General features: G+C 39.1%; 2 protein-coding genes across 3 annotated transcripts in view; one reads left to right on the top strand and one right to left on the bottom strand.

The window, feature by feature from the left end:
• The window catches only part of cdk17 (cyclin dependent kinase 17), a 52,327-nt gene extending 47,942 nt beyond the window's left edge, over window positions 1-4,385 (top strand). For both annotated transcript variants that reach the window (XM_079868656.1, XM_079868657.1), the window contains 5 exons: window positions 1,294-1,399; window positions 1,806-1,848; window positions 2,131-2,221; window positions 2,370-2,447; window positions 3,017-4,385. In XM_079868656.1, coding sequence (XP_079724782.1) covers window positions 1,294-1,399; window positions 1,806-1,848; window positions 2,131-2,221; window positions 2,370-2,447; window positions 3,017-3,054 — 356 coding nt within the window. In that variant the 3' untranslated portion in view covers window positions 3,055-4,385. The remainder of the gene's footprint in view (window positions 1-1,293; window positions 1,400-1,805; window positions 1,849-2,130; window positions 2,222-2,369; window positions 2,448-3,016) is intronic.
• Window positions 4,322-22,743, bottom strand: elk3 (ETS transcription factor ELK3). Its single transcript, XM_079868660.1, has 5 exons — window positions 22,280-22,743; window positions 12,583-12,791; window positions 11,529-12,296; window positions 7,427-7,549; window positions 4,322-5,826 (listed from the first exon to the last, which is right to left on the bottom strand). Exons 2-5 carry the CDS (start codon window positions 12,787-12,789, stop codon window positions 5,734-5,736), a joined length of 1,191 nt encoding a protein of 396 aa, XP_079724786.1. The 5' UTR covers window positions 12,790-12,791; window positions 22,280-22,743; the 3' UTR covers window positions 4,322-5,733.
• Between the last annotated feature and the right edge of the window lie 1,055 nt (window positions 22,744-23,798).

Raw genomic sequence — 23,798 nt, forward strand, 5'->3', positions numbered from 1 at the left:
CTCCTTCAAACATACAATTTAATTTTTGAAACTTTGTCCATGTTTAGCATGGGAATCCAACTCTTTAACAGTGTAAAAAACTCAGTATGCATGAAATAGCATTTCACCCCCCCTTTAAATCTAGTTTTCAAAACTATAGTTGTTAAATGTAGCTCGAGTAGAGCATGGCTCTAGCAATACCATAGTTATGTGTTTGATTTCCAGGGAGTGCACTGAATACGCAGTGTAAGCTGCTTTGGAGAAAAGCTTCTGCCAAATGCAGAAATGTAAATAAATCACTCAAGTAATTTACAGGTTTTCAGCAGTGTTATTTGTTTTTATTAAATGTTTTTAAATAGTTATATTAATGTTTTGAATTTGCTTTTATTTTTATATTTTTAGTTTCCATTTTAATTTTAGTTTAATTTTTAGTAATGTTATGATGTGCTTTTGTCATTTTATTCGTTTTTCTTCTTTCATTTCTTTCAGTTTTAGTTTTTTTTTTAGTTTTTAGTTATTTTCAGTTGATAATTTTAGTGCTTCAGCTTAAACTTATTTCAGTTTATTGCCAATGCAACATTTATAAATTTTTCAACTAATATTTATATTTTATTTTATTTCAATTTTTTTTTTTTTTTTTTTCAATTTAAATAAATGTTTTTAATAGTTTTAATGTTAGTTACAACAACCCTAGTTTTCAGTCTTAAAAATTCTGGAAATTTCTATAGTGAATAATCCAATTTTCCCCATTGTCCCAGATCTCTTTTGCTAGAGATTAGCTCTTGAATGTAAATGTAAAAAATAACATGATATTTTTCATATAAATCCTTCATATAAAAGTATATACAAAATGACTGGAAAGATCATAATCAAAAGGTGTGCGATCTCTGAATTTAAGTAATGTAAAATCCAAAATGTATCTCCAGCAACAATGAATTGGTATGGATGCACAATATCAGTGATCATATTATTATCCAAAAAAAAAAAAAAAAAAAAAAAAAAAAAAAAAAAAAAAAAAAAAAATATATATATATATATATATATATATATATATATATATATATATATATATATATATATATATATATATATATATATAATAAATTCACTCACACCCACCTGTGCTCACTCATTCTCAAACACACACACACACATATGCTCACGCACTCACTTTTTTGGCCATCATATCAATTATTGGCCATAGCAACATAAATATCAGTTCTGTTTAGAAAGTGTTAACAATGTTTTTCAAGGAGTGCTAAAATGCAGGCAAGGTCTAAAGTGAAAAGTGTTGTTCTGGCTTTGTGTGATCAGGTACACCTACAGAGGACAGCTGGCCCGGCATCTCATCCATCGAAGAGTTCAAATCCTACAACTTCCCCAAATACAAACCTCAGCCCTTCATCAATCATGCACCCAGGTACCTGCATCGTGTGTGTGTGTGTGTGTGTGTGTGTGTACAGGTGCTGCATTGCCGTTTCATACGGTGTGTTTGTTACGAGTTTGTGTACTCAGTGACTGTGCTGTGGCTTCAGTTTGTTTGTCTTGCCACACAGAGCAAATGACCATGACCTCAAAGCCTGTGTGTGAGTGTGCCGATGCTGCTGTGGGAAAGTTTGTGTATGTTCTGGTGTATGTTAGAAATCCGTGTGCGTGCCAGTAAAGCAGGATTTCCTCTGGAATTTCTGAGGCCGTGTGCTTCCTTCCTTTCGTTTGCCAGTCTGATTTGTCAACCTGCCGATGGTCACATCTCTTTCTCTCTCTCTCTCTCTCTCTCTCGCTCTCCCTCTCCCTCTCTCTCCCTCCCTCTCCCTTCTCTTCAACAGGTTGGATACTGAAGGAATAGAGTTGTTATTGTCCTTTCTAAGGGTAAGAATGTGCCAGAACTATGGATTGTATCAAATATAGGCCTACACTTATATCAAACAATTATAAGGCTCAGTGACTTAAAAAAAAATTATTCAGAGCTATTAATTGTTTAAGATCTGTATTAACAGTAGTAGTAGTAATATTAACAATAATATTTATTTTGCACACAAATTTAACTACTTTTTAAAAGGTTTTTCCTTTATTTTGGATGCTGTTAATACAATAAACAACCCTTTATCATTCTGACAGAGCCATCCTCATTTATTTTTGTTTTCTCCATAGTATGAGTCCAAGAAGAGGATCTCTGCAGATGAATCCATGAAACAACCCTACTTCAAGAGTCTGGGCATGCGTGTGCAAACACTGCAAGAGAGTGAGTGCCCTTACACACACACACACTGCTCATGTACCACTGCATGATCTCTCACACACACACACACACACACACACACACACACACACACACACACACACTGCTCACTTCCATGTCCTCATTCTCATGATGTGCTGTGGTTCTGCAGACATATCTATATTTACACTGAAGGAAGTGCAGCTTCAGAGGGACCCCGGCTACCGGAACTCCTCGTACCCAGAGACAGGTGTGTGTTTGCTTTCATCGGTGCTCTGCATACATATTCAGAAACTCTTTATTCTGTTATAGTGGTCAACCAGTATGGGTAACACTACACTAAGTAGTTTCTGGAACTGACACTAGGGGGCTCTGTTCATAATAGACCAATAGATATGGGGATAGTCAATTAATGGGGATGAACCTGTGCCTCTTGCAGTTAAGCTATAACTATTGTATAAAATAAAAGAATTTTTTTTTTTAATCACTTTTTAAATAATATTTTCATAAATAATTGTATAACTATTTATTTATGCATGTTATTTTAGAATTATTTTGTAACCTTGTACGCCCTGTTCTCTCCTAATAATATAACTAATATAATTGCATACATTTTAAAATAATTCCGTATGAAAAATATTTTAGATCTCATCTAAAAAAAAAAAACTAAAAAAAACATTTTATATATAATGTTGTGGGTGTAACTATATACATTTTTAATTACTAATTGTTTTTATTTTTTATTATTTTAATTTGTAACTTTGTACATTTTGTTCTCTCCTCCTCTTCATTCTCTTCTTTCTGTCTCTCCTCTCACAGGAAACAGCAAGAACAGACGGCAGAGCATGCTGTTTTAAGCTGCGTTCCCTTACACTCTTGCCCATTACAAACACACACTCTCACACAAGCACACACACAAACAAACACACACACACACACTGGACGGATCAGGTCGATGGCTCTTATTCCGTGACTGTGTTGTATAGACTAACTGACTAGTCCCCCTCGCTCTCTGAGAGAGGGTGTTTGTTGCGTGTGCATGCGTGGTGAAGGGGAATGGGCTGAACCCGCTGCCCCCCCCTCCCCCTCCCCATATCCCCTCCACCCAGTGTCCCGCCTCCAGCATGCAGCCTTGAGCCAGAACGCCCATCGGCCCCTCGTCTGGACGCCTTCCCCCGTGTGACGCTTAGGGTGTGTGAACATGTATATATTTATTGACGGAGGAGTTGTTTTGCTGCTAATTGACTACTGTCTCTTCGTAACTTCCTCACTCTCGTGCGACCCTCCTGGTTGTCTCGGACACATCAGTCCCACGTCAATACCTTTTTTTTTATTTTTTAAGAACGATTCAAATTCTGTTTGAATGTTGATATCGCAGCTGTCCGTTTGTTGTTATGTTGGTTTTACAGAGGTGGAATGCGTGTTTCGAATTTACTTTTCGATTTTCCTGGCATGCCGATTTCACTTCAAAGACAAAACCGAACGTCCTGAAAAAACCTTTCCTTCCCAATTATTCATTCCTCAAGTTTTAAAGCATCATTTCAAGAAGAAAAGAGAGTGGACATGTTCCTCAAAGGCCGCGTCCCGCGAACGGCCTGCTCAATCAGGGACCATCTCAACCAGGTGGGCTTCAGAAAGCTGCAAAACGAAGGCGGAAAAAGCAAACACTGGACCAGCAGGAACTTTGTGACCTCACCATTTTGAACTGAGAACCAACTTTCCCCTTTTGCATTCATCCATTCGTTCGTTCACAGTGATAACTTCCTGTCGGAACTGAAGTTGCTCGTTTGTCGGATTTTTAATTTCTTTCTTTTACAGTCGGAGCTCCTGATGCATCATCAAAACCAGTTGCAAATGACTTTCTCCTATTAATAGAGCTCCTCTGTAGCTTCCGAGTGTGTGCAACGCTTGTGAAAGAGCGAGAAAGTGTGAGCGTATGTGTGAATATGGAGATCAGTAACTGTACAGAGCCCATTGCTCCATGCAAGTGATGGCTGTGAAGATGAGCTAGTTTCATTAACAGTATTAAGAGATTTTTTTAAATGTTACATATTGACTCTTCTGTGAATTATGGTATCTTAAAAGTGGCATGTTGGAGTCCGACTGTCCCACATGTGTGCTTGATTTTATTCAGAAGAGAAAGATATTGTGTGTATAAAAAGAAAAATTAACGACAACACAAAAACAACTTTTTGACAGCAGCGTTGGACCAATGTTTCTTTTCCCAGCATTTATAAACATGAAGAACCCAGAAGATATCAGATTTTAAATGACTGTTTTGAATTTTTTCTGAACTGACAGATGTTAATTAATATTGTAAAACCGGAGTCGATTGTTTCTGGAGAATGCGTGCGCGAGTGTGTGTGTGTGTGTATACGTGACGCATGGAATGCGTGTTGTCCTGTAAGCTCCGCCTCCGACGCTCTCAGATCACCTGCTGTCGGCTGAATTGACCGTTTAACTCTTTGTACTGCAGATATTTATTTCTCTTAATCAGTGAAGTAAACATGGTCTGTTTCTTACAGCGAACTCTCTGTCGTCTGTTTATTACATTTGTGTTTGTGTGTGTTTGATCAGACGTGAGGATGTTGAGTCGCATTCAATGCTTGATTTTATTTATAAAACACAAGGCACATTTTCTTGACTCTTAAAAAGCAAAAAAATATATAAAAATCAATACGAGAATACACTTTTTTTTTAATCAATTCATTAATGAAAAAAATAACCGGAAGCTATTACAAAGCTTTTCTTTCCAATATTGAAATGGAATTTCGTCTATTACAAAATGTATTTAAGCAGGAAAATAATACAAATACACAATTCTTACACAAAAAGGCACAGCCGGTAGTACATTTAAAGCACAGTGCATATAACGCAATTATACAATATCAGACAAACAGAAACCCGGTTCACAGCCTCAGAAAAATAAAAAAACAGAGACTTAGATGCTAACGAGATTCCTTTAATATGGTTTAAATGTTTCTTTGAAGACTGGTCGACAAAACAGGGAGATCTTTCCAGTTGAAGCACCTTGGGAATGGAGAACTGTTGGAAAGCATCGTGTTTTGAGGAGGTACGGAAAGTCTACGCTGGTTTGAACGCGTTTCACGTCGTCCAGCATCGTTTGTCTCGATTTGAAACGGTCGAAGAGACTGAAAAATAACCTGTCTTCAACATGTTCTCCAATAAAATGAGACTTACAGATTTTCTCTAAGGCTCCATTTCCAATGACTCACCATCTTCTCAAAAGGACACTTCATGTTCTTTGGCATTACCTCATAATAATTCCCTATTTTAAGAGCTTGCGGAGGAATTTGGTGAGCTTTTTTGGATTGCAGCCTGAGTTGAAAAAGAAAACACAGAAGTTTGCTGGTCCAAAACTCAACAGAACTTGAAGGGTGCTATAGGTGAAGGTGGCCACAAGAGGGTGAAGTGCAGTCTGGCTCAAAAAAATGACATGAAGGTCCATAATTCCTTCTTAGTGTAAGAGTAAAAGGGGGTAACTCTGGGGGGTGGATATATGAACTGTCCAGAAATCAGGATTTCTGAGCGCTGGAGGACAGGAGGAGGGAGGATGAGTCCAGGTTGGGGAGGGGTACCGGGAGCGGCCCGTTCAACAGGGTGGGGAACTGTGAGAGAGTCAGAAAGCAAACAGAACATTGAGGTAATGCTACACATACACAATCACAATGTGTTCATGTACTAGTAACTGTGAAGCAAATGCTTTTTAGTGTTTAAAAAAAACATGCAAATTATTGTAGCAGGAAGTGTCGTCTAATGGTGAATAGTAACTTGACCGGGCCAAATAATTTCAAATCTTATTAAGAAATGTCCATGTAGTTTTTAATATGTAAGCATTCTAATTATCATTATTGCTAATGTTGTTGTTATTTTTTTTTTGTTATTTTTAGGGTTAAAAACTACCTGACATTTCATTTTATTTATTTAGTTAGTAGTGTTTGTATGTTGACATTACTAGGTTGAACTTAATAAAGAAATCCCCAGGTGTCTATATATATAAACAAAATTAAGCCTGTGGGACCAATTTTAGCATTGTGATGATTTAATGATTAAGATATTTACTTTTATTATTATTATTACACATTGTGAAGTTACAATTGGACTTCATAAATTTACCAAAAAAGTCAAAATGCCAAAAAAAAAAGCATTTTTTTTATTAATTCTTTTCATTTTTAGGTAAAATATGACCCGAGTGTTTTTATTTTAAGTTTTAAATATCTTCCCTAATACATTTTTCTCCTCACAATAAAAAAAAGCTAGTCTTTGTGGTTCACATAACAAACACGTTCGTAGTCATAAGGCATCATGGTAGCGCTAGGAGAGGAACTTCCTGTTATGTGAGAGCTGACTATACACACAGACAGAGTCTTTTTCAGTTATCACCCCCTCCCTTTTTTAACAGGAAGCTGTTTTTCCCCCATATCCAATGCAGAGCGGAAACATCTGTAGCTTATTTCCAAACCCTAAGACACACATACACACACACTCATACACCAGTAAATCCGTTTCCCGGAGTCACTCGAAAACATCTTAAAAGCATCTTTTTTTTCAGTTCTTTAATTTACAGGTATAGAAAATAGTAAAAAAAAGAAGAAGAATGACATTTTAAAAGAAAAAAACAAAAAACTGACGAGCAGCAAGAGTTTTCCACCGCAGCCACTAACGTCAGGAACGACAGTCATGTGACCAACCAGAAAACTCCCACTGCAGCCGCCCAGGGAGGAAGTGAGAGTGGGGGAGTGAGTGTACGCGTCTGTCTGTACGTGTGTGTGTGTGTGTGTGGTAGTAAAAGTGCACATCAAGAACTGTCACTATTCCTGTAAAGGCAGGGTCAAGCAGTCGCCGTGATTACCATAATGGTTTCCTGATGCCTAGCGATGTATACAGTAAAGACTGGAACGCTCCCCTCAAAAAGCAAGATGAGCATAAATATACAGTTTGCTTTGTCTTTTTCGCTCGCTCACACACACCTCCCTACACACTCTCCCTCGGGTCAGAACAGGAAGTATCCACAGGATTTCCCCTCTCGCTCGCATGAAAACTGAAACACGACACCAAACACAAACGCACGCTAGCAAAACACAAGCAAATCCCTTTCTAAAAACACGCTCGCATGTCAATGCTAAGCCAAAATAAATGAGCAACCACATTCTCGCATTCAGATTCCTATTTTTATAGGTGAAGGTTTTGGGAATGTTTAGTGCGTACCTGAAAGAGTGAACTGTGGCCTTGTAGCCTGGCGGGGCTGAGAGGGGCTACGGGACTCAGGCTGCTCCAGAAATGAATGGAGGACAGGAGAGGACTGGGCGTCAACAGCAAACCAGAGGGAGTCTGAAGAAAGAGGAGTAAAGATGGTATTGTGAAAGGGGGGAACAGGAACATGAGATGGTGTTTGTATTAGTCACTGAAGTCATGGATCATGAAAGCCCGAAACTTTGGAGAGACGAATGTGAGACTCTGCATGTCCATGCAAGTCTGTGTTTCGTTTAGCAGGCAAGGCTATAGCATGTGAAGCCTGTCATGCGAAGAAGTCTAAGCACCCCTTAAAAAACAATTCCCAGTTTTTGTTCATGAACAGGACAAATTTGGAGCGTTAAGGGTATGCAGCACAAATGCAGTTTCTTTAAATTCAACTGTCCTGGACATCTATAATATATCTGAGCAGTCTTTGTGCAATCTGGGGTTTTGAAATAACTGTCTGTTGTAGATGTTTCAGGATGTTTAAAGCAACAGTTCAGCCCCAATTAAACTTCTGTCATGTGCTCAACCTCATGTCATTCAAAACCTGTTTAACTTTTGTCTTCTGTGAACATGTGTCTCAAAGACGATGGTCACTAGAGCCCTGTTTACACCTGATATTAAGATGCGTTTTGGTCGATCGGATCACAAGTAGACGAGAGAGACACATTCCAGTTTACACCTGGTGTTTTAATCCATCTCTTTTGTCAAGTCAAGTCATCTTCATTCATATAGCGCTTTTAACAATGTAGATTGTTCCAAAGCGGCTTTACAGAGATGCAAGGATAGTTTAAAGTAACAGAGATTGTTTTGGCTTTATAGCCGTTTTTGAATAAAGTTATTTTACAGCTAAAGTTAATTTGATTGATTCACTTCGGTCGCAACGATCATTAGTTATTAACTTAGGGGCCGCTAACACGACACCGTTTTAACAGGAAAGAGACGTCCACTTTCAACCACTTCTGTCCTGATTTCTTCAAGGGTTCAAGGGGAGGGTCAATGAATGGGCTTTCTCAGATCTAGATCTTCGATCTAATGGACGAAATAAGATCGCACAATATGAACGAGACCGGAGATGACAGAAAAACACAGAGCAGTGGCATTTGTTTCTGATCTGACAGCCACAAGACCATGCTGAACACTGAGTGTGTGTGCTAGAAATCAGGAATGGCGAGAGAACATTGTGTTTGGTACGTTTTTCGTCTTCAAGCCAAGCTTGGGTCTTTAGCCGACAAAGTTTAAGTCCCGTCTGGATAGAGCACTTCCCATAATGTTTACGCGTTAGGTCAGTAGGCGGAGAGTCTTTTGTGGCTGTTTGAGCACATTCGACCACATGAGCGTTTACACTACGAAAGCAATCCGGTCTAATGCGTTTTCGTCTACCTCTGGAAGTAGTCGAAAGTGGACAAGCTCAAAACGTTTTAGACCCCATTTACTCCTGTATTTAGCGTCGTCCACTTGTGATCCGTTCGACCAAAACGCATCTTAATACCAGGTGTAAACAGGGCCTAGGGAATGTCAAACAGCAAAAAGGCACCATAAATAGTACAAGTTGACTGAAATCCTACAATAGGAACAAAAGATTCACTTGTTGTAAGGAAAAGAGCGGCTTAACTTCTCCTTTGGTGTTCCACTGAATAAAAAGTATACTTTTTATGTGCATGCTAGGCTATGAGTAATGCATGTGGCGTAAATTTTATCATCAGCATAGTACGCGCCATTTTTCTAACTGCGCATTCTCAGTTTGGACATGCGCCTTAATTTTTCTTGCACTTATTAGTTGGTCCACAAGGTGGCAACACTGCCCGACCTGTTCACAGTCGTAAAAAAGCGAATGCGATAGAACAACAACAAAGTACTGGAGACGGTGTGGTGAACAAATGAGTCCTATTGAAGAGATGAGTCCGAGCTTAGGACCCCATTAGTATGCCAGTAGTATGCCTGGTCTAAATCTTTTAATGCGATAACTTGTAGCTAATGTGAGCTGTCTAAACTGTTAATAAGAAAAATAGTAATATACACAAATAAACATTATTTTATGATTCTTTTAATTAATTTTTTTTTTTAAAGTGTACTTGTAACAATATTGCGCTGATTATTACGATAAAAATAATGACATTAATTGCATTACGAATTGCTGTGAATACGGTAAGGAAGTTTAAGGGCAGTATAAGCTCAGGTAAAGCTCAGCTAGCACGATCATCCGATAAGGTCTTTGGTGTTTTATGCCCCCAACGGCGCCTTCCAGGCAGCGAGGGGATGGGTAGGTTTAAGGTTGAGGGTAGGGTTAGCTGCCTCTAAGGAGCCATTGGGGGCTTAAAACACCATCGAGCCATCGGATAACGTTAGCTGAATGCTATGCTACTATCTAAGCTAACTAAAAAACACACTAACAACGAGAAATGTTTAATTTCACAATCTATAGCTTCGGTTAAATACTAGTATATGAAATGTATAAGTTAAAATACATTAATGACTCGTTATAACGTAGTACAAACGTCTTCTATAATAAAGTGATTTTGTATGATTTGCAACCAGGCACTAAAGCGATTACCCATAAAACGTCCTTTGAACCAATCGGATTGCTTGGGTCCTAAGCTCGGACTCGTCTCTTCAGTAGGACTCATTTGTTCACCACAACAGCAACAGCAACAACAACAGACGCCCACATTGATGAATGCTTGTGTGAGGGGGTTGAGGGATACCCGCTCTAGTTTATAAGAGTACAAAGACATATTTTGGGTTAAAACTTCTAGAGCGAAATAGCTCACGCTATCAAATAGTGCATACTTTGAAATATTATGCAATCGGCTGTAAGCATACGATAGTGTTTACGTCAGCATTGAAGTTGTATGGGTTTGGAAAGTCATGAGGGTGAGAAAATGATGACGGAAAATACATTTTAAGGTGAACTGTCCCTTTAAGAGAGAAAGTGAGAGAGAATTCTACATGAGCGTGTAGCGTCCCATGGGTCATGGACTTTGGATCACCAGGTTGTGGCTATAGGGCAGCATGTGAAATCAATTTCTCGTTCTCGCTCTGTTTTTCTCTGTCCTGTGTCACTATGCTGTAGTGTGCGAGATTACGGACATATGGCTTTACTTACAGGTTTCTCTTCTCTCGCTTGTGCCCTTCTGTCTGTCTTTTCCCTCATCCTGTCTTACCTCTTTTTTTAAAAAACGTCCACCTGCCACATAATTCTCCCTACACACCCAGTAAAGACTGTATAGCTGTATTACCAATATAGGTGTGTGTCCTGTCTATTTGTTACCTGTTGAAGGTCTATAAAAAGTGCCGGAGAGAATGTTTTTGTGTTCATTTGTAGCTCTGTTCCAAAACCTAAAATCCTGCCAACAACTAAATGAAACCTGATTCAAAAGCTCTACACTCTCACACAAAATAGGGCAAAATTAGCATATTGCTAAGCTAACAACATGATAAATAGTTTGCACTTATATAGTACATAGTCCGTCTTTACTTAGACTACTTTTACTAATACTTTTTGGTAAATATAAGTAAATGTCTAATGTACTAGAGGGAGTCACATTTTCATAATCATGTTTCATAATCAGTTGATTCCAATAGAGCTTCACATTAGCATGTTGCAAGGCTAACAACACTATATTCTCTCGAGCACAAAAATATCTACTTTTCATATAAATTTGCACAATCTTTATCAATAATGTTTGGTATTAAATGAAATAGTATTTTTTTACATTTTATCTTTTAGTTTTAAGCAATTGTCACACTTGCTTACCTTGCCTTTTAACAATTGATTCCGATAGAGCTTTACATTTGCATGTTGCTAAGCTAAATACATAATATTATAATAATACATAGTGTCAGTTTTTATGTAGCCTACATTTGTTGCAATGCATTCTGGGCTTATCAGCTATTAGCCAAAAGAAGTCACTGTGTATTCTGCCCATGTTTTGGAAACAGCTTTTGCTTTCATGCCTTAAAATGCTGTCTCTAGATAGGCAGCTCACGGGGTTTTGGAACAGATGTGTGTATTATGCGTGTTAGGCTGTGTGAACATGCAAATACAAGAACATGTGACATAGTTTGATACCTGTGCAGTGAAAAAGGCTGGTGTAAGGGACCCTGAGGGCAGTGCTGGGCTGTTGAGGGCGATGGAGCCCAAGTCACTTCCTGAAAGCAATATGGAAGGGGCGGAGATTTCCAGCCCTTTGGGTTTCCGAGCTTTGGGAGGTAGTCCGTTGCTACCCGTCCTCCTCTCGGGAGGCGTGGCCTGATTCTGGGCTCGCTCCCTGTGGCCGGATGATAAATTTAGAGGCTGAGCGATCTGCTCTGATTCGTCTATGCGAGCCTCCGGGCTCCGCCCCTGCCGCAGCATATAGACAGGGCTATGAGATGGGGAGGGGCTGCGGGACGAGCAGGGGGAGGATTTGGAAGTGAAGAAAACATCCGCGGATGCAGGTGGCGGTGAGGAAGCGAGGGGAACGACCTTCTCTGATCGATTAGTGACAAACCGAATCACTGTTTGTCCCTCCTCCTCTCGTTCGCCACCTCGCTGCTTCTCGATTTTGATTGGACGCAGTAGCGGAGGCGGGCTTTGGAGGGAACTGACTGTGAAGGACGAGTACAGACCAGAGTGAAGATACTCGTTCCTACAGACGGGACTTCTCAGCGATGACAGCGACAGCTTCGGAGACTCCTCCCCCTCGCCGTCAGACTCCACCTCCTGTAACATGACGCCCCCTGCGACGTGACCCCCGTCCCGACCGAGCTCCACTGCTTGGGGATCCATCTTCAGAATATCAGGGAATGAGACGAACTTGTACACAAACTTCTGACCAATCACCTTCTTTATGATATTCTGCAAGAGAAAGAAGATGATTACAACAAACTCTCATTGCAGTTTGTAGCTATTTACATTTGGTGGCCAATCCGTACGATCTCAGTCATACGTTTTAGTACGATCTGCCCCACTAACTGTTTCACTAGTTTCTTCTAAAAATGGTACAATTCTGTACGAATTACATTGTATAAATTCCACTAAATCATGTAAAATAGTTACGTTTTCTCATGAGATCGGATTGACGATTATCATTGGTCAGACGTCTGAAAGACAATTTCAGTTGTGAAATGTGAGCTTGTGTAACCTTGTCATAGTAGTAGCGTAGTGCTCGGCTAAGTTTGTCGTAGTTCATGTTGGTCTTGTTTTTGCGTAGGCCCCAAAGTTTGGCGACTTCTTCCGATTTGAGCAGCTTGAACTCGCCGTCATTGGACGTCCAGCAAATCAGGTGCTTATGGCTCTGGTCCAGCAGCAGCTGCAGCAGAAACTGCCACAGCGTGATGGCACTCTCCATATCTGTTAGACGAGAGAAGTCACATTATTAATATCAACAATATATTTAAGCAATAAGCCTTCTACAAGAAGAAACCCCCTAAAACCCCCTTAGCTGTTCTAAATCCACTGTAAAACACGGCTTCAACGGGCTTATTGCTTTTATAAAACGGTTACTCCATAAAAAATACTCATTTTAATATTTATTTTATTAATAAAATAAACACCAGCAACAAAAAATATGTTATAACCAAGCGGCAACCTCCCTGTCTCTCTCTTGAAACCAACACGGAAGTGAATTCAACGGCAATTCATCGACTGGCCGCTTGAGGCTGGGTGCAGAAGTGAGTCAAATCTGTATCTCCCCCATGTTAAAATACCCAACTTTACAGCAGAAAAAAAACACGTTTACAGCCTGGTGCAAAAAGTGGCTTTGGTCTATACAGCTTATTTTTCCCTTCATGACAACTGTGAGGGGGGTGAATTTTTTTATAACTCATCCGTTTACATTATATTAAGCCTTAAAGTTCTGCATAATTAACAGTGTCCACTTTAGAGTGACGGGTGGATTCCCGCTGCAGTGGTCATTAGTCATCATTAGCCGTTTGTCTGCTGTCTGTTAGCCGTCACGTTACCTCAGCTAATTGTCTGACTGTAAAAATAAATAAATTCGGGAGTGACGCGCTACCAAGATGGCAATGGTCGGCCACGCCCACTTTAGGCTTCAGAAACGGTCTTCAGAAACCTACGGGTGACGTCACGGACACTACGTCCATATTTTTTTACAGTCTATGGTTATAACGCATTTATTCCTCCGCCAAACAATGTAGTTCCAAAGAGGTTGCTAAGCAACAAAGAATCACAAACGGCAGTTGCGCAGTAATACTAATGTAATGCGGTCACAAGTGTGGCTCAACCAATCAGAATCAAGGACTGGAACTATCCGTTTTATAATTACATTTTAATAATCATAATCAGGCTGATATTCTTTTACAAAACCTAGTTTGATGTTTTGCTACCTTAGAATTTTGGCTACAGTGAGGTATTCAAAGTCGCAATAGCACCTTAAAATGCTGCTTGCTAGATTTTGTAACAATGCTGTTTTTTTTCCGGTACGGATTTAAAGCAATGTGAACGAGGTTAAAGTGTGGTGTAATTTCATTAAGTGTCTATCTAATTTAAATTAGCCAAGGTTACACTCTGCTTGCATTGCTTGTTTATTGGTCAAGAAAAGGTGGCATGAGGACGTTTTTTAATGACCCTAACAAGGTTTGAGTATCTGAAGGAAGATCTTGTGGTACCGCAAAGCCAAATTTAGTCTGTGTCTGGATGTGTTCAGACCGGCGCCTTGATCTGATAATCAGACCTCTTTCCAGGAGTGATTGCGTTTGCTTAGTAAAAACTTTCCTTTAACCATCCATGCAGGTTTCTCACAGGAAGTGGTGAAATGGGAGAGGCCGGAGCATCAGTCGGATAAATACAGCCACATTAAAGAACCCGCGTTCGTGCTCCTGAATCCATCCTCTCCCTTTAATTTCCCCTTTTCCCTCTGCACTCTTCATCTCTCGCATGAACAAAAAACGTCATTCCTGGGTGCCCTCCCACAAACTCAGCAAGCATTTCCTGTTCTGTTGTACATTAACGCACAGGCTCATAAACAACAAAGGGTTATCAGACAGAAAACAAGCAACATGCTCCAGCATCGACCGTCCCTCTTTGGAATGGAGGTGTCCGTTCAAAGGCAGGCAAATACACCCACTTGTGAACAGAGATTACTAACAAGGCAAACATGGAGTTTGTCCACAAGACCCTGTTTATGGACATTGATTAAAGGGACCAGGTAGAGATAAGGGGGTTAAGGGGGCACAACATAGTTCAAAAACCTACAAGCTTTAAGGGAATTTTTAAACGTATAGGTCACCCAAAAATGAAAATTCAGATCTATCATTTTCACTACCACTTAAAAGTTTGGGTTCAGTTTTATTCAGCAAGGATCCATTAAATTATCAAAAGTTACAGTAAAGACTGAACAAATTCCAAAAGCTGCAAAATGCATCACAGTTTACACAAAAGAAATGTTTCTTGAGCAGCCAATCAACATATTAGAGTGATTTCTGAAGGATCATGTGACACTGAAGATGCTGAAAATTCAGCTTTACCATTACAGGAATGAATTACATTTTAAAATATATTACAACAGAAAACAGCTTAAATTGTAATAATATTTCATAATATTACAGTTATAACAAAATGTCAAAAACATAAAAAAAAAATCATAAACTTTTGAATGGTATAGTGTATGAGTTCTGTTATATCGAAATACCGTCTGATCCAGAATAACATAGGAAAAAAAACGTGAAGTTAAACACTTCCCTTTATATTATCTGCCGCTGAATCCTTGAACAATCACCCAAACCGTCATTATCAGACCTTCATACTGACAAAAGTAGTGCAACATGCAAAACACACATACTCAATCTTTACACATTGGATGGCCGCCCATGTTGCAGATAAGGATGGATCATCCAGTTTTTGGGAATGAATTTCAGAGCAGAAAAATGCCTAAAAGTGCTCTTTATATTGTGGCGCTGTGGTTGGACACAGACAGGAAACTGCGATTTCACGAAACAGGATGTGCATAAAGATATCTACTCTTATTCCTTCACGAAACCATATGCAGAGTTATGACACTCAACATGATTTGAGTGATGTTAAATCTTCCTCCACTACACTTCTTGAATCATTGATATTTCTAAAAGAAAAATAATCTTTTTTTTTTTTTCCAGCACACTCCGATTTAGACAAAGTTGCAGTCAATATGGAAGTGGATCCATTGGGTGTAAGATAAGGATTTTCTAGTAAACAGGAGTGAGTTGCTTCATGTATGTGGTCTGGGATTGACTCCAACAGGAAGTGGTTCAATGTTAAAAGTCCAACAGTGCAGGAAGTTTAAATCTTGCTTGGGCCGCTTCCTGTGACTGCTGTCGTCATGCCCTTTAAGCCACACACTTAACCTCAGTTTACTCATAACCTTTTGCTATTTGTCCATGGTTACATTTTTGGAAAATTTCCATTCCACTATATATCGATTACGAAACCTGTACACTTTGACCAGGGGCTGAAACAGATTTTTTGAAAAAACAAAAACAATGTATATATATATATATATATCACTGCCTGGCCAAAAAAAGTAGTTGTTTGGATTTAAATAGGCAAATGCTAAAGATTCTATGATTGGATCATTATTGCAGTGATTATTATCATGTTTTATGTTTTTGGCAACGGTTCTTCGAACCCTGATTGATGCAGTTTGTAGCTTTTCATTTCTTCAACAACCATATAGGAACTGACACATTGTGGCCATATTCCAGGATGACAATGTCAAGATTCATCAGGCTCAAATTGTGAAAGAATTGTTGGAAATTCATTTCAAGTCTTTATTGAGTGCTGAACTCTTGCATTGTCAATACAAGATCTTGACCAAAACATGTATGCACTTCTTGATGGAAATAACATCACAACATTTATTTCCATCATAATATTTATATATAATTACAATTATAGTTCAGTAGTTTCAATAGACATAAACATCACTGTGTTAAATTATGCTTTCAATCATGTGCTTTCAAAATGTTTCCTTTTGTGTTTCATAGAGGAAAGAATGTTAACTGTCTTTATAATAACAAGAGGGTGAGTAAATGACCACAGACTTTTCATTTTTAGGTGGCCTATCCATTTAAGACACCCTTCGTAAACTGATTGTATTGTAGAATAGAGTTTCTTATTTTCAGTGCAGGAAGACCTGGGTGGAGGACAGAAAGGACCTCAGGTTGAGGTCTGACAGCCGTCGGAAACCAGTTTGACTACAATTCAAAGCAGTCAAATGTGTGTGTGTGTGTGTGTGTACACGTTTATACACACTTTTAACTAGCGTTACATCATACCCTTTGGTAACTGTAAGTCAGTCAAACAGGGCGGGTTGGCGTTTACTGCGGCCCTCCTGATGTCTGAGCCAGAGCTCTCCTGAGACGGAGCGCTAGATTGAGAAATGATGCTGGCTGAATCACTAGTGTGGATAGCTCTGACACGGAGAATGTTTTATTGGCCAAGAGGAACTCCCTGGTTGCAGACTGCCTTATTTTGGGAAAGTCTTTGTCATAATTTTGACAAAGACGAACAAGCATGCACTTTCACCCTGGTTCTCGCTCATCAAACTGACAGCTCTGGAAGTCGTCAGGGGATTGATCAAATAATGAGCCTTAAGGAGCAAACAGGACAGGCTTAAATCAAACCTAAACCACTTACTCTTGGTTCGTCTGGACCAAAAAAAAAAAAAAGAAAATTATACATTTAGTCCTGGTTTGCTTAGCGTTTACACTGTCATTTTTAACACTGAACCTAAGAACCTAAGAAAGAAAATTCCATTTTGATTTCATGTTTGCTTTACAAGACTTTCATTTTAGTCTTTTCAGATGCTTTTGATTGGAACATCAGCTAGAGTGAGTGTAAACACACACAAACTGCATGATTTGGCCAAACCTGTGGTGGCAAAGGAGGAAGTGCTCGAAAAACGTTGCCAATTCAGTATGCAGATATTAATCAGGAAGTACTGTGCACTTGTACACACACACATATACACTCATTCATTACTCCTCTACATATGTGACACAGATCTCATTATACATGCTCGTACAGCAATTTACAGTTAGATCTCGTACTCCACACTTGGGCACAACATAAAAGCTCATCGTACGCCACATACTGTCGCACATTCATTTTTTTTCCCAAACTCCCAAAGAAGCGAAATGAAACCATTTCCTGCTCCAGCATCCTCTGAGCGGAGCATCTGCGTTAAACGACCGTAAAACTGTCTATATCAGGACTTCCTCCAATTCTCCTTTGAAGGGCGTCTTCCTGGGAATGCCGATCCCGAGCTGAAAGGTAGGAATTCCTGCCGCGGGGAGCAAACACAGGAACGCGGGGACCACACGGACACAAGGCACAAATGGGAGGTTTCCTCTTCTCTTTTCGTGCTGGCACAAAGCTCTCGCCCATATGGACGTCTATAGACTGACATATTGCATGTGAGACCCTGAAGAACGGACTCATGGATTCCTAGATTTACTGCCCTAATCAAAGGGAATAAACACAAGAAGCTGATTTCAAAAGCTCGAAGCCGTTTGGAGAAGTGCCTGCATGGAACGTGGCTGTAAAAGTCATTGTTAGATTATTGCAAGAGGGGAAAAAATGTCTCCCTTTTAAGCACAGTTGCTGTGTACAAATGTGATTTGCATGTGCAAATCTGGAGTTTTTGTCTCTTTATTGTCTTCCAATGTGAGCAATGGAATAAACCATGCAGAAGCAAAGTTTGAATCCTTAGCCAGGAATTTTTTAAAGACAGTTTGATGAAAAAATGCATTTAGGCATGTAGAAAGGGTGGGAGACCTCCTGACACACAAATAAATAAAAGACAGTGTGCGCTAAACAAAAAAAACACACACTCAAACCCTTCAAAAAGGTTCTAAAATGTACCATTTAGGTACTAATATGTACACTTTTGGTACCAATATGTACACTTTTAGTACCAATATGTACCTTTGAGGGACTTATATGCACTCTTTAGGTACAAAGGTGTACCTTTTGAAAAGGTACCGCCACAGTGACAGCTTTTGTACCTTTTTTTCTGAGAGTGTATTGTGTCTGCAGTGCCTTGGCTCTGTTGTTATGCCACTGTCTAATGCATCAGCTTCATGGTCATTAGGTTTAAGGCTGTTTTTACACATTTCATAATGAAATAAATGAATCATACATATTGGGATCTTTCACAAACTTCTACACATCCCCATGCAAATCATGTTTGTCTATGAAACCTTTTGACAATTCAGTTCATTTACACGACAATGCCGTTTTGGGGGCCTGAAAATGCCAACTTTTGAAAACATAAAGTTTATGAGAGCGATACTGTTATAGTCTCCATGTAAACTACAAAAACTTGAATTTGTGAAAATGGTGACGTCATGCGCATATGTATTAAGTGTTCAGACTATATGATAATATAGAGTTTTTAGTTGTTTACGTGGATCCGTGTAAATGGAGGATCATATTATTTTTACTTCCTTTTCGACCTAAGCCTTTCTGGGTCAGTACGTACTGTATACCTTGGGTTGTTTCGCCAAGTGTAAATGCAGATATCGGATATGGGTCACTTTTATATTGCATATAGTCAACATATTGGAGTTGGGCATCAAGACCAGCAGTGCAAATCTGGCCTTAGTTCTGTTTGAACATTTCCCCCCCGCATCAAATGGTGCAGAAAATGTGAAAAAGTCCACAGATACCATCTGGGCCTACACATCAGAAAACACACTGTTTTACTACATTAAATGCTTAGATGCCACGAACAAGCTTCACATTTTGACTTCATGCCATAGGACCTCAGGAAATACACTGGAAAAAATATTTGAAATTAGTAGAAAATATTTAGTATTATCTGCAATTTATAATCGGAACTAAAAAGACTAGTAATTTGTACTCGATTCAACTCAAATATTCACTTGTTTGATTTATTTATAATCTCTCGTGTATTCATTTCAAAGTAGAACAATTTTGCAATAAGGTATAAAAAGTCAAATCTACTTAACTTTACAATTCAGAATTCCCATAATGCAATGGGGAATTATGAATTAATATTTATTCACTTTTTGACAGTTTTATTGTAGTAAAGTTTAGTAACTTGTTTTGCTACACCTATTTTGCATAAACTTATAAACTCTATGTTAAGACCGTCTTAAGAACTACTTTGACCAACTAGCAGTATAGAGAAAAGTCACTGTAATCTGTCTCACTTTCCGGATTCAGATTAGACCAATCTTATATAAGTGATTTTAAAAAGTTAGGATCAGTCTCGAAGAAATATAATGAGATGACTAACTTTTAAGACTAGACTAAGCAGTTTATGCAGCCGGCAACTCGAGTTCATTTTCTACAGCTCAAAGATGATCCATTGATTGTTAGCATAATTGTGTTTTCTGTACCAATAATTTGAGGTAGTTGTAGTCCGTTTCCGAAGCCTCTTCAGTGTAATATTCATTGCTAATTTAAATGTTACTTATTTTTATCATTTTAAAAGCAACTACATCAGAATTGCAAGTTGATGAAATATTTTAGTCACCATGAAATCAAAATTGACAATTGTTATTTTTAATGGAATATTGTAGTATTTATATAAATGTAAAAAATTAACGTGCCCACATAATCTTTAATCAAAATCCCTTCCCTATCTCTTCTTTTCTTTGATGACGAGGGCGGGACAACCTGTCACTCACATGAGATCGACCAATAGCAAACCACAATCAATTCCCAATAGACAAGTCTACATATTTTCTTGTTGGAGAAGCTGTTTCACTTGAATATAGGGAAGAAAAGACTATCGCAACTCCTGCTAACTTTAGATTTACACACTCACTTTATTCAATATTATGTTGCAAAGTCATTTTTTCAAAATGTACTTCTAATAAATTGTGTATTTTCAGTGTAGCCTACAGCAGGATGGCTGAAAATGAGAGCTGCATCAAGCAATAGTTTTTTCTCAACACAACAGATCGTTTAATTTTTACAGCACTGAAGCTCCGAGAGTAAATGGAAAACACCAAGTAAAAACACCTTTAAATCTAACCAACCCATCTAACCATACAGGAAGTAGGAGGTTGTAGACATTACACACAGTGTGTCCGAAGCAGAAGGCAGCAGCCTAGTCAATCAGTGGCTTATCAGGCAGCATTTACTGCTTGATAAAACTGTTTTTTAAACTTTCACTCATTGCCGGTGTGTGTGTGTGTGTGAATGGGAGGAGAAAGAGGAGGTGAGAAGACGATGAGAAGGTGGACTCTCTCCAGCACAGAGTGACACGCTCACAGCTTTCAAGACAGTGCACAGTGTTTTGAATGGCCCCTAGACAGCTTTTAAACACCAAACTTGCCGTCGCACTCACAAACCCCTCCACTGTAGCGCCAGCGGAAACTCGTAATGAGATTAGTTGGTGTGCGCAGACATTACTTCGCCATGACTAAATGTGCGCTCTTCCTGCGCACACAGACTGCAGTGGAAAATTCAGGGAGCTCCTGCTGAAGAGAGGGAGAAAAGAGAGCCGTGAAGGACTTCTCTCCACGACCACATTTCTCCAGAGAGAACTGCAGCGCTTGAAATTACGCAGACAGATCTGAGAATGTGTGTCCGTGTCCAAATAGCGGCTCCAGAAAGAGTGTGGACACTTAAAATGGCAGTGTATTTAATAGCAAAGTATCAGAAAGGGTTCGGAAAACATTCCTAAATTGTTTGCTTCTTGCATCTAAATGGCAGTTTGATGGAAATGATGGTTCCTCTTTTAAACCATTTCAGGGAAAGTACAGAAATTGTAAGTCTAATTATGCTAAAATAGTCCTACTAATTACCATAGATTGTTTTATCACATAACTCGTTTTTAAATGTAAGCTGGAGACACCAAACCCTGCATAACTGCAAATCTACCAATCTAACCATACAGGAAGTAGATAGGAGGAACTTTACACACAGTGCGACAGTGACCAAAAACTCCAAAACAGAAGGAAATGGCCACGAAAGTGGCATTAGCTTTAAAGAAAGATGACACAAGCACACTATTAAAGCAAAATATCTGATTTTAAATGATAAAACAAGAGTTCAAGTATCAGTATTTTTGGACACTTTCTGGTTGTCATAGTTGAGCATGTTCATGAGTTAATAACCTGCGGTGAACTTGAGGACTCCATGGGCTAGTTCTGAGGAAAGCTCTAGCATCATCTGCTATCTAATGCAATGAAGTCTCACTCATGTATGAGTCACTTACAGTGACTTTTTGCGATCACAAACATCGATCACCCTCAGCATATCCAGATGCAGGGGTAACATCAGCTCTATAGGGCTGAACTGAAGTTTCTTTGTTTGCCCCAATGACTCATTTTCAAGATGCTGTCTGCTGCCAGTTTCAATCCGGAAGCGCATGGCAATTAGTCTGCTGCTGTTTCCAGACAAACCAGAAACTCTACTAGTGCGTTTAAAGCGCCAAGAGCCAAAAATTCAGCCCTTTCTAACAGCCCTGCTTTCAAATGTACAACCAACAAAAATGTTAGAAATATACATCTTGAACTCGTGAGTTCAACAGGTATTCAAACCTTCATCAGCCGTGCGTAAACTGCGCGTAAGTAACGGGAACGGTGGATACTTGAAGTGTCTTGTGTGTCTTAGTATTGATAGAAGAGATCCGTTGTTTTTTTGTTTGTTTTTTTCACATACACTTCTTTCACTTGTATACATTTAAGTCTTAAACATCACTTCTGAACATTTCAAACAGCTCCTTCATTTGGATAGGTTCTTTCTTTTTTGAGGATATCAAGTTTCAGTCCTGTACTTTGGAAGGTTTCTTCCTTTTATTGTTATTGTGAAGTAATTATACATTTATAAAGCATTCAGATAGTTTGGATGGATTATCCACATACCTGTGCGTAATGGTCGGGCTTTTTGTGGTCCTTTTTCACTTTATTAAAAAGAATTCCGTATAATGCGCTGTTTTTCCATGCTGTCGGCCGTCTCGGCAGCTCTCAGTCGGACTGTAATGGGATCCCGACTGTTTTCTCTCTCTCTCTTTCTCTCTCTCTCTCTCTCTCTCTGAGCAGGAAGTTGGTGCAGGCAGACAGCGAGCCGGCTCACTTCCTCTCGCCGTGCGCTATTCCCCAGGCGCTCGGCCCGTCTGTGTAAACACGCTTTTCCTCCTGCAGCCACTATCCGACATTCAAGAACACGAGCACACACGCGCGGACGCGGATGCGCGCACACGCAGAATACTGTAACCTGAATCTGCTGAGAGCTGAGCACACTGACGTCATTCTCTTCCTGCCCGGGACTCGCCGGGAGGAGCCCGTGTTCCTTCCTCCACACACATTTTGTGTGTGTATGTGTGTGTGTGGGGGGGGCCTGGTAAACCCTACATTATGGGGACCCTACATTATGTCCCCAAAAAGATGGCGATATCCGAAATCCTTGTCCTTGTGGAGACATTTTATTGGCCCACATGAGAAAAACAGCTTATAAATCATACTAAGTTTTGTTTTTTTGAAAATGTAAAAAAGCAGAACGTTTTGTGTGATTAGTAGGTTTAGGGGTAGGGTTAGTGTAAGAGGATCAAAATCAAGTCCCCATAAATATAAAACACAACGTGTGTGTGTGTGTGTGTGTGAGAGAGAGAGAGAGAGAGAGAGAGAGAGAGAGAGAGAGAGAGAGAGAGAGAGAGAGAGAGAGAGAGAGAGAGAAGGTGCTCAAAACTAAATCTGGGAGAAAAATAATAAAGAGAATATAGGTCATTTTATGAAATGGGTGGCTTTATACTTTTTATAGTGATTTCCAAATTTTTGTTGTAGCCTACTTTAAACATACTGTCAGACAAAATCGTGTTAAAGTTTTACAATTTTTTTTTTTTTTTTTTTTTACATCAGTTTTTACATCGTATAGCATCTCAAACTAAATTAATATCTTTTAATATGTAGCTACTGGCCTGGGGATATGATTATGTCTGCAGAACAGTTATGGGTTAGAAGTTGTACTGTCAGCCCACTTTCAAAAAGCAATGTAAGGTTATTTCCCACAAATATCCACTTTTTTATATATATATATATTTTTTTTAGTTTGCATTAACATAGCCTAAGTATATTTTTGCTTATACAGCATGGAGACCTTAGAAACAGACATGTGGACAGACCGCTAAACAAAATAAAAAAATAAAAAAATATCAGTTGCCAAGTATGCTTTATTGGCATGACAGAAGACATGCACTGCAGCGTGTTGTTTAATACAAGTTACAACAGTGCAAATAAGGAATATAGCATATCACATGTATAAAATGCATAGGCCTATAAAAGTAAACAGTATATCTGTACAACAAATCTCTCTCTCTCTCTCTCTCTCTCTCTCTCTCTCTCTCTCTCTCTCTCTCTCTCTCTCTCTCTCTCTCTCTCTCTCTCT

The sequence above is a fragment of the Squalius cephalus genome, assembly GCF_949319135.1.
Source record: "Squalius cephalus genome assembly, chromosome: 4".
NCBI classification, from domain to species: domain Eukaryota; kingdom Metazoa; phylum Chordata; class Actinopteri; order Cypriniformes; family Leuciscidae; genus Squalius; species Squalius cephalus.